Raw genomic sequence first — 11,150 nt, 5'->3', positions numbered from 1 at the left:
ATGCCATTTTGCCATAAAAACTTCTAGGGTCTTTGTTAGAGAGGGTGCCAGGGGCCCACTGGTGAGAGGGAGGAGGGCCTGGGGAGGCTGCTCTGGGCATCCTGCTTTGACCAGTTTGGTCTGGTGAGTCTAGAAGGCCCGGAAAGGGGGCAACCACTGAGATCTCCCACCTCTCCAACCAGGGAAGAAGCAGCTGCCAGATGCCCAGCTCCTGGGTCAACGCTTCCTGCTCAGGAGGAAGTTCATACCTGACCCCCAAGGCACCAACCTCATGTTTGCCTTCTTTGCACAACACTTCACCCATCAGTTCTTCAAAACTTCCGGCAAAATGGGACCTGGCTTCACCAAGGCCTTGGGCCATGGGGTGAGCACCTGGGCGGGGCCCAGGACTATGCTGGGCCTGCCTTGGCACATGGAGGTCATCGCTGGAGGGCAGGACCTGGTGATTTGAATGGACCCTCTCTCTCCTCAGGTGGACCTCGGCCACATTTATGGTGATAATCTGGATCGTCAGTATCAGCTGCGGCTCTTTAAGGATGGAAAACTCAAGTACCAGGTAGCGCTGGGCCTGGGGGAGGGCACTGGGAAGGGCTTCCGTGGTGCTCCCTGCAGAGGTCAGGACGGTGTCCTGAGAGGGCCAAGGAGGAGGAGAGGAATAAGCCCTGGGAGAAGTTTCGAGGCATGAGAAACAAAGAGCAGACACGTCTCTCGTGTCTTCCTGGGAGGTGGACTTTGGGGCTCAGCAGGAGATGGACATTTGCAGGCTGCAGCCATTCACGTTATTATTCCACTGTGTTGTGGGCACCGTGATGCACCTGGCACAGGGGGTGTGCAGTGATCATGGTCCTGCCACCAAGGAACTCACAGTCGGCCAGAGACCAGACCACAGACATGAACTCCTGGCTGCTGTTTCCACAGGGACCTTTTGCTGGACATGTGCTATCCATGAGCTATAGAATGTGAGCCACAGGCAGTTAAAATTTTCTAGTGGGCCTCCCTGGTGGCACAAGGGGTTAAGACACAACCTATGAAGCTGTCTGCAGCCTCTGCAGCATGAGTTCAATCCCCAGCCAGGGAGCTACCCACATGGCGCAGCAGACCTCTCCTGACTCGCCCACTGCTCCCCTCAGCAGTGTATTTCAGTCGGTCTGCCTGTTCTGTTCCCCACTCTGTCTCTGGTGAATCCTCTCACGCCCCACACCTCTGGCCTGTACCCCAGCTCTTGTATGCATTAATAAATAAATCTTTAAAAAAAAAAGAATCAGGTGGGAGGTGAGGGTGTGTTGCGGGAGGGTGGTGGTAGTGAAGATGGGGAGAAAGGGACCCATTTTAACAGATGTCAGAGGAAGAATCAGCAGGTCTTGGTTGGGGAGGATGGGCGAGAGCAGGAGGGTGCCAGCTGTGGCAGGTGTGGGCGCTCTGCACGTGCCCAGATTGCCAGGTGGCCCCATCCCACAGGTGCTGAAAGGAGAGATGTACCCGCCGTCGGTGGAAGAGGCGCCGGTGCTGATGCACTACCCGCGGAACGTTCCGGCCCGGAACCAGATGGCCGTGGGCCAGGAGGTGTTCGGGCTGCTCCCGGGGCTCATGCTCTATGCCACGCTCTGGCTGCGTGAGCACAACCGCGTGTGTGACCTGCTGAAAGCGGAGCATCCCACCTGGAATGATGAGCAGCTCTTCCAGACGGCCCGCCTCATCCTCATTGGTGAGGGCTCCCAGCCAGCCCGGCCCTGGAAGGTCACGCTCTGCTCTTAGATGCTGGGGTGGAAGGCTGGGGACAGAGAGCTGGGGTTAGAATCCTAGGCTTCTACTGATTCCCTCTGAGACCCGGAGCAGGCCCCTCCCACTATGTGAGCCTCAGTTTCCAAATCTGGACACTAGGGATAAGGATGGTTATTAGGAAAGGGAAAACACTTGAAAGCACTTAGCACATAGTAGGTCTTCAGAAAATGGATGGCCATGATGGCTGATTATTAGCCCAGCAAATTTGACTGGCCGTTCTTACTCTCGGTTTCCCCATTGTACATGCACAGTGACTGAACTAGCGCGCGCAGGGTCACACCTAGCTTGCCCAGCCTTCTGGGCAACTCCTTTCCTCCTCTGCATTTATCTGCCTTCCTGGAGTTTGGTAACTTCTAGGTGACTCAGGGACAGGATATTTTTGTGTCCCCTACGGGGGCGAGTCTGCAGCCCAAAATGTTAGATGGTTTCCTGCCTGGGAGCTTGGCCCCTGGCACCCCTGTCCAGACCACGTTCACTCTGAGTCATCAGTAACCCTTTCTCCCGCCTCTGGGCATCACTGGGCATGGCTGGTCCCAATTATAGAGCCTGATTCACTGGACCCTGGAAGAGCTAGGCATCGGGCATAGGAGCAGCCTAAAGAAGGGGTTGGTTCCAAAGTCTCAGCATTGCAGAGATCTTGATCAGAGAGGGCAAACATGTGCCTGGGGGCTGCCCAGCGATCACTGGTGATGAAGCTGTGACCAAAGGCCTTTATGGGCCAGATAAGATTACCTTGTGAGCATGAAGATTCAGAGAGACTGAGTGAATTCTTGAAGGCCACTCAGCAGAGGGAGACTTGAACCACCCATAGTCATGCTGTTTCCACCACATCCACTCTCCTGGGTGGGGAGGGGGCTGTTAGCCTTAGTCTAATCTTTTGGTATGTGTGAGTCTGGGGAGGGGCTTCACCTCCCCCCCACCCCCTGATGCCACACGCAGCCACCTCCTCCTTCTCACCTCACTTGATTTTACCAGGTCCTTGCCAAGCAGCTTGGGTTCATTGTCTACTCCTGCCAGAGACCTCATGAATATCATTCTACTGACTCAATATAATACACATTTTTTCAGATAAGTGAGGTTCAGAGAGATTAAGTAACATGGCTTCAGTTCATTGAGAGGCCAGGATTTAACCCAGGTCTGTTGACTACAAATCCAGTGGCTCTGGATCAACAGACTATAAGCCAATTTGTCTAATAACTAATTGGCCAAAATACCAGTTTCTCTTAATATCTAGTTGATCCATTTTCATTTTGCTATGGGATGTCCCATTTGTTGGCTCTTTGCTCTGTAGCTGGTTATTGAAGGGGCAGAGGAAAAATCTATTTGTAAGAATTCTGATTCATAAGAATTCTGATATTTTGTAAGGAATATATTTGGGGCACGCTTTGCCCTCTGCCTGTGGTATCCTTCTTTAGCTGCTGACAGCGGCTCTCGGAGGGGTCTCTTTGAAAGCTCCTCTCCCACTGAGTTAATCTACATTTTCCCATCTCGTGCGGCCTCTCCAACATTTTAGTGGGCTGTGGGAGGATGGTCACTCCAGGGTCATGAGACCCATTCTGGATACTTCCTTTGCACGCCCTGCTTAGCTGGGTCTTCAGGGACATGGGAGTAGCAGGTGTCTCTTGTCTTGGGACAGCAGTGTAACCTCAGACAGAAAGTTCCATTTTCACACCCATTACAGAAAGTCAAAGTGAATGTGGTCAAATATAATTAAGCAACAATGACAACAATAAGGAAACCAAAAGCACCAGCTCCAGTGGAAGGCTGCCTGGCATTTCCTCATAAGACTGAAAATGGTTCTGCCATATGGTGCAGCAATTCCAACTCAGGAAAACTGCACTCCTATGTTTATTGCAGCACAATAGTCAAGCTTTGGGAAACTAAATGCACCAGAACAGTTGAGTGGATCAAGAAGATGTGATACACACACACACACACACGCACACACACACAATATGGAATACTACTCAGCCATGAAAAAGATAAACCCATTCCATTTGCAGCAACAGGATCCAGATGGAAAGGATTATGCAACGTGAAATAAATCCAAAAGAGATGGTGTTACTTATATGCAGAGTATAGAAAAAAAACAAACAAGGGTCAAACAAAGACAAACTATAAAACCAACCCTTGAAAACTGACCACAGATCTGAGACATCCAAAAGGGGAGGGGGTTGGGGGAAGGAAGAGCAGGGTGAGAGAGCACTATGGTGGAGGATTATGGGTGCTTTGGTAGTGGGAGAGCTACAATGCCACACCTGAGAAATCCTATATTGTCAAATATTAATAAAGATGTAAAACAATATGTCATTAATAAATAATTTTTTTAAAAAAGAAGCAAAAAGCAAGCACTTTGCATGAACTGGCCTGCTTCCCAAGCCAGGTGGGTAGCTCAGCATGCCCTGCTGATTTCTTTTCTAACCTCCCTTCCAGGGGAGACCATCAAGATAGTGATCGAGGAGTATGTGCAGCAGCTCAGTGGCTACTTCCTGCAGCTAAAGTTTGACCCGGAGCTGCTGTTCAGTTCCCAGTTCCAGTACCGCAACCGCATCGCCATGGAGTTCAACCAGCTCTACCACTGGCACCCGCTCATGCCCAACTCCTTCCAGGTGGGCCCCCAGGAGTACACCTACGAGCAGTTCTTGTTCAACACCTCCATGCTGGTGGACTACGGTGTCGAGACCCTGGTGGAGGCCTTCTCTCGCCAGAGTGCTGGCCGGGTAAGCTGCAGAGAGCGCTGGCGAGGGCAGGTGGCTCTGGGGTCCCACAGATCAGGGCCCAAATTCCAGTTTTCTTTTCTGCTCCTCTTACAGGGTAGTTGTAAGCATTCCTTCCTTCCTCTTCTCTGCTCTTGTTCTTTTGTTCATTCAACAGTCCTGGGCCTGATGCCCCATACTGGGGATGGAGCAGTGAGCAAGACCATTGTGATCCTTGGGTCCCTCGGAGCTTTGATTCTAGAAAGGAGCAGTGGGTGTGACTATCACATCATTCGAGCATGTTCTGGGTGTTAGTACTGGGCCAAGTGCTTTCTGACCTTATCAGAATTACCAGAGCCTGTTAACCATAGGAACTCAGAGAGGGGCTTCTGACCGGAGTTAGCGGCTATGGGTGAGGAAGTGATGTCTGATCAGAGACCCGAAGGATGCCTTGGGAGAGGTGGTGTTAATGGCCGTGGTCCGGATGGAGGAGCATGGCTGTGGTCCGGATGGAGGGGCAGCACGGCAAAGGCCTGGAGGTCACGGGGCATGCATAGCAGATTGAGGGCCAGGAAGACATTCAGGGTCTGTAACACATGTGAAGGTGCCTGCACACAGTAGGTCTTTATTACATCAGAGACTTCCACCATGGACTGAATAGTCTGCCCCTGAATTCGTATGTTGAAGTCCTAACCTTATACCTTAAAATGTGATTGTTCTTGGAGATAGCATTTTCAAAAGGTAATTAAGGTTAATGGATGATTGGGTGGCCCTCATGGAATGTGACTGGTGTCCTTCTAGAGAGATAGGGGTCCCCCCATGCAGAGGAAGACCCAGTGAGGAGACAGCCATCTCCGAGCCGACAAGAGAGCCCCAGAGTAAAGTCAAGCCCGCCCACATCTTGATCTTGGACTTCTAGCCTCCACAACTGTAGGAAATCAATCTCCGGAGGTTAAGCCTCCCTGCCGGTGGGACTGCACTGTGGCAGCCCTAGGAAAGGAACAGTCGCTGGCCCTGGCATCCCTCCCTGATTCGTTTTCTCCTAATTTGGAAGCTCCCGGCTCTCTCATCTCAGCTCTCTGGCTCCTTCGTCCCCTGCTCTCTAATTCCTGTCCCTGCGCCCTGGCACGAAGCTCTGGCACCCTCCGCCCTAGGCTTCCTTCCGGTGGTGATTTGGTTGAAATCAGCATGTGCTGAACCCGATGAGCCGCTTCTGGCTGCTTCTTGACCTCTGTGCGCTGTGGACACACAGGCACGCAAGGAGACAATTGCCTTGCTGTGGGCTGTACGGTTTCCATAGCATTTTCATGGAATTACCATGATGTGTGGGCAAAGCCCGGGTGTTGAACTTGGCACAGAGAGAAGGGCAACAAAGGTGATTAAAAAAAAAGTGAAAAGAAAAGACAACTCTCAGGATATTAAAAGAGAGTGTGAGAAGCCATGAAAGAAACCGGCTACCAGCCTGATGACCATGACAGAGGGCTGCCTCCTTGGGGGGCCCACATAGCCAATACTGTGATGACTGCTTTGCTTACTTGATCTTGCCCATTTCACCAGGACTTTACCCAGTGGGGTGCTTTCATTGTTCTTATATTTGCATAGGAGACCGCATCATGGCTCAAGTGACTGGCCTGAGGCTCCTGGATTAGTTTCCTAGGGCTGCAATGTGGGTGATTTTAACAGCAGAATTTTTTTTTTTTCCCATTCTGGGTAGAAGTCTACAGTGTGGGCATTGAGGATCCTGCTGTCTCTCAGGCTCCAGGGGGAGAATCTTCCCCAGGCCTTCCTCTTACTTAGCTGCTGCTGGCTGCTGACAAACTTTGATGCCCTGCATTGTGTAAGCATCACCCCAACATGGTGTTCCCCCAAGGCAGCTCTGTTTTCTCTATTGGTACATCAGTCACTGGATGAGAGCCCAATGAATGGACTATGACCTCATGTTAACTTGTTTACAACCATTTCCAAATACACTCACATTCTCAGGTGCTGGGAATTAGGAGTTCAACACGTCTTTTTTGGGGGACAAGTCAACTTCCAACAGCCTCCGCCACCCAGCTTGTATACAACAGAGCTGAGATGGCTACCAGCCCCTGCTAAATTTGCTCCGAGGCGTGCTTTCACTCAACAAGGGTTCTCCTCTTTCCCATCTAGTTATACTTGCTCTATTTACACAGCAAGAAATAACTCTTCTATGTTTTTTATGGAGGGAATATGAGTGTAGGTCACACCCCTGTTCAGGCTTCAGGGGTACAGTTTCTCACCTCAGCAAAAGAATTGTATATCTCATACCACACTGCCTCCAAATGTCCACTCACCATCCCCACCAAGCTATTCCCTCCCCCTCTCCTGCCCCTCTGATAACCACTATTTTGTTCTCAAGGTTTGGTTTTGTGGTGCTTGTTTGGTGGTTTTTGCTTTTCTTTAAATTCCACAAGTGAATGAAATGATGCAGTATTTGTCTTTCTCCTTATAACTTCTTTCACTTAGTGCAATCCCCTGAAGGTCCATCCATGTTGTTGCAAGTGGCAGGAGTTCACCTTTTTAATGGCTGAGTAGTATTCTATTGTCTGTATATACCACGTCCACTTAATCTCTTCATCTATCATCGGGCACTTGGATTGTTTCCATACCTTTGCTCTTGTAAATTGTGCTGCAGGGATCATGGTGGGGGGTGGGGGCACGTATCTTTTTGAATAAGTGTTTTCATAGAAAGAACTCTTTCTTAAACATTGACATTATCCATCTTGAGAGATAGAGCTTTCTTTAGACCAATGCTCTTGAACTGTTATGAAATAGAATCTTCTTCTGCAGCCATCTTTTCCTTACCAAGTTTCCTGGCCTTTAACCCATATTTTCCCTTCCTTTGTAGGATATTACACTACTCCTTGGTCCTGGAGTTAAAGTCCAGGTTTAGTGAAGTTAAATTTGCATATACAGATAGATATATGTGATAGTTTTCCTGGGAAGAGTTTAGCCTGCTCCCTGCTAGCTTGTGACCATTCCCCTTCCAGAAGGCCTTGTAGAAGGGGAAGAAGGAACAGATATGAATGGCTTTCTCTGGTCTGAATGGGACATGACACTTTGTATTCCTACAGTTTCACTCTGATGTTCTCTTTTCTATGGTGACTGGTTCCTAGACTGGTTTCAATATTAGATGCTCAGTAAATATTGAAATGTCATACTGTAGTACAAGGAATAAAAAGCCATAAAAATAGTTTCCTTAGCAAGATCCTTTAAATGATTAAGCATCTCTGACCTATGATAAGAACTGATCTGGTGAGTGACAAACACACGTCAGTTTTGCCAGCTGTAATCTACAAAATATCTTAGGAAAGCCACGAAGTTCTGGCCCCCAAATCAATATTTTTCTGTCCTTTTGTTTCTATCCCTTGATAGCTCAGAAACCTTTCTGCCTGTCCCCCCACAAAATTGCATTTCCAGAGCTGGGGTGCCCCTTTCTCCCTGCTTGAGCTCTGGGCTGTGGCTCTGCTGGTGTTCTGCTCTTCAGAGTCCTCATCTCTGACCCTAGTAGTTCCAAAATCTTCCTTAACAGGATGTTAGGGGCTTTCAGTTAAATTCGAAGGGCTGGGGAAGAGTGTGACATGGTGAGCCACTGGAGAGGGCCTCCTGGCTCACATGACACTTTAAAGATGAGGAAACTGAGACCCAGAGGGGGCCTGAGAGAAAGCATCCGCGTGGCAGAGGCAGAGCCAGGACCCAGATGTGGTGGCGGCTGGGCTGAGTCCTGCTCTCTCTCCTAGCCCAGGAAGGACACCTGGCCTGAAGTTCATTTCCAGGACCAAGTGACCTGGCTCTCAGACCACAGCTGTGTTTGTCTCCCGGCAGATCGGCGGGGGAAGGAACATGGACCCGCACGTCCTGCACGTGGCCGTGGAAGTCATCAAGGAGTCGCGAGAGTTGCGTCTGCAGCCGTTCAATGAGTACCGCAAGCGGTTTGGCATGAAGCCTTACACCTCCTTCCAGGAGCTCACAGGTGCGCACCTGTCTCCCGGCCACGGGGCCTGCCCTGAAGTGAGGGAGACATCAAGGAAACAGAACGGCGCCAAAGCCTGGGGTGGAGGAAGCATTGTGCCTGGTGGTGAGGGTGTCAAGTCGCCCCGCCTGGGCAGAGAAGGTGGCTTCTCATTTGGGTTTGAAGGCTAATGGGAATGTTTAGGCTGAGAATAGAGGAAGAGCATTCCAGGAAGAGGAACAGAAAATAGAAAGGCACAGAGTTCATAAAGAACGAGCCATTCTCATTGCTCAATTTGCTCTTCTGAAATCTCTTATTCTCCCCCAGGAAAAGGTAGGTCTAGAACTTTCTCTCCCTACATGAGCTGAATGGCATCGTGACACTGACTCTAGCTCCTTCCCATTGTAGGAGAGAAGGAGATGGCAGCTGAGTTGCAGGATCTCTATGGAGACATCGACGCCTTGGAGTTCTACCCGGGCCTGCTTCTCGAGAAGTGCCATCCAAACTCCATTTTCGGAGAGAGTATGATAGAAATTGGGGCTCCCTTTTCCCTCAAGGGTCTCCTAGGGAATCCTATCTGTTCTCCGGAGTACTGGAAGCCAAGCACATTTGGTGGGGAGACGGGCTTCAACATTGTCAAGACAGCCACCCTGAAGAAGCTGGTCTGTCTCAACACCAAGACTTGTCCCTACGTTTCCTTCCACACGCCCAACCCCCACCAGGATGAGCGGTCTGCTGTGGAGCGGCCACCCACAGAGCTCTGAGGGCACAGGGCGGCAGTATTCCAGAAAGCTGACACCAGGGTTGACAGTCTTAAAGGTTCTTCTATCGAAGAACCTTATACGAAGACCATAAAATTGGATTCTGACAGCAAGAATGTCATATTTGCAGAGTGAGGATGAAATAATCTAGAAAGTTGGGGCATTCTTATTTTGTATTCTAGAATTCTGGTTGGCCCTCCAGAATGTTGACTTCATGATGGCAATTCGGAATGTTGTGATCCTGGCCGTTGATCCAGAACACTGGCTGGTGAGCCAGATCAGTCTCGATCTGAATGTTTAGAATGTTGATTTGATTCATTTTCCCCTTTAGGGGAATCTGACATCTAACAAGAATGCATTGCCTGAATCTGTGCCTGCACTGAGGTGGGGGGGGCTCTTTTTGGGACCCCAATTTAGACACTGGTCTGAGGATATGGAGAACATGTTGACTTTTATCACCTGTTCCACCGGAGCTCTGTCCCCATCCATGTCTCAGCTCATGGCAGCTGTTTTTCATGAAGCTAATAAATTCGTTCTCCAAATTGCCTGCTATATATCTCTTTTGGTCCTATCTCCAGCAGCTGAGCAGATGCCAATATGGCCTTTCTGCTGACCACATGCTGGCTATGCTGGAGGGTGCTGGAGACTTGGACACACTCCCCCCAGGGTCCCTGGGCTTGGCATCATGTAGATCATTCCTCACTGATGCTCTCCTCCCCCATCCCTACTGTGGGTTAGACACTGCCTTTCCCAGGCTGCTCTCCTAAAACACACAACTCCCCAAACCCAGAAGACACAGCATTCAGCTGACATCCCTCCCCCCTACCCACCAAGAGCCAGAGCCAGCTCAGGACCCAGGTCTGGCTGAGTCTAGAGCTGTGCTCTTTCTCCTACGCAGCTTCCTCTTACTTCCTCCTGGACTGAATTCCAGCTCTGATCTAGTCTGCCTGGCTCAGGGTCAAAGGCAGAAGGTGGGGTGTAGCCTCTGCCTTACTGCATGCTATTTGTTCAGTCACAAGTGTTTATTTTTCTAAGAGCTTACTACATGCTGGTCGCTGTTACTGGCTTGGGGCTACAGCAGTGAGTGATCAAAACAGGCAAGACTGCCTGCCTGGAGCACACATTCTAGTGGGGGCAGAGCTGACACCTAACAAGGCAACAATGAAACCAGAGCAATGCAATGCAGGGTGAGTGCGGTAACCCTTCTAAGGTAATGTGCTCTGCACCCCCTGCTTGATTCCCAGACCTGAGACCTTTCCAGACCTGAGACCTTTCCCAGCTACATAGTGGTGGCTGTAGTACTATTATAGCAGTAGTAGGCAAAGCCAGAAGAGAGGCCAGAAGGGTAAGGTGCGAGGCCAGGAGCTCTCCATTCATTTGGCTTAGAGGTCTTTGGGAAGAACAATGGTCCAGAAACCATGGGGGAAATTGGGGTGCAGGCTGAGGTTCTTTGGGGCCAGGCCTCCTGTCTTAAGGTTCAGACACACCTTGTTTTTCCTTGGTTGACTGGGGGCTGCTGCCACCATGTCCCCCTACTCCCCAGCTGCACTGATGGGAAGGATTCTTTAACATGTTGAAAGTGGGCCTGGAGTGTCTGTGACCTGTCCTTGTCCCCAACTGCCTATTTCCCCTCATTTGCTGCTACACCTACTTTGTCTGAGAATCCCCCCTCATTGATTGCAATCTCAGTGTCTCCACCAGGGACCCTATCCTGGCCAAGGGTGGCCTATGAATCAATCCCAGTCAATCAGACACCCTCTCCTTAGAAATAAGCTATATAAGACTAAAAAGGTCTTGCACAGTGAAACTACTGAGTGGGAGAAAATATTTGTACATCATCCATCCGACAAGAAGCTGATTAATACCCAAGATCTATAAGGACTCATACAAGACAACGTGAAAACAAATAGCCCAGTTAAAAAATGGGCAGGAGAGCTA

The 11,150-nt window shown here is 50.0% G+C and overlaps 1 protein-coding gene across 3 annotated transcripts in view; it reads left to right on the top strand.

The window, feature by feature from the left end:
* Positions 1-9,215, top strand: part of PTGS1 (prostaglandin-endoperoxide synthase 1) — a gene marked incomplete at its 3' end in the record, with an annotated part of 11,993 nt that extends 2,778 nt beyond the window's left edge. For 2 of the 3 annotated variants that reach the window (XM_084236376.1, XM_084236378.1), the window contains 6 exons: positions 183-364; positions 473-556; positions 1,459-1,705; positions 4,216-4,502; positions 8,325-8,472; positions 8,860-9,215. In XM_084236376.1, the coding sequence (XP_084092502.1) occupies positions 183-364; positions 473-556; positions 1,459-1,705; positions 4,216-4,502; positions 8,325-8,472; positions 8,860-9,215 (1,304 nt within the window). The remainder of the gene's footprint in view (positions 1-182; positions 365-472; positions 557-1,458; positions 1,706-4,215; positions 4,503-8,324; positions 8,473-8,859) is intronic. The other variant, XM_084236377.1, reaches the window with a different exon arrangement.
* Positions 9,216-11,150: the final 1,935 nt, after the last annotated feature.

The sequence above is a fragment of the Talpa europaea genome (genome assembly GCF_964194135.1).
Source record: "Talpa europaea genome assembly, chromosome: 7".
NCBI lineage: Eukaryota > Metazoa > Chordata > Mammalia > Eulipotyphla > Talpidae > Talpa > Talpa europaea.
Note: the sequence above shows the minus strand (reverse complement) of the source record. Positions and strands in the feature narration are given on the sequence as shown.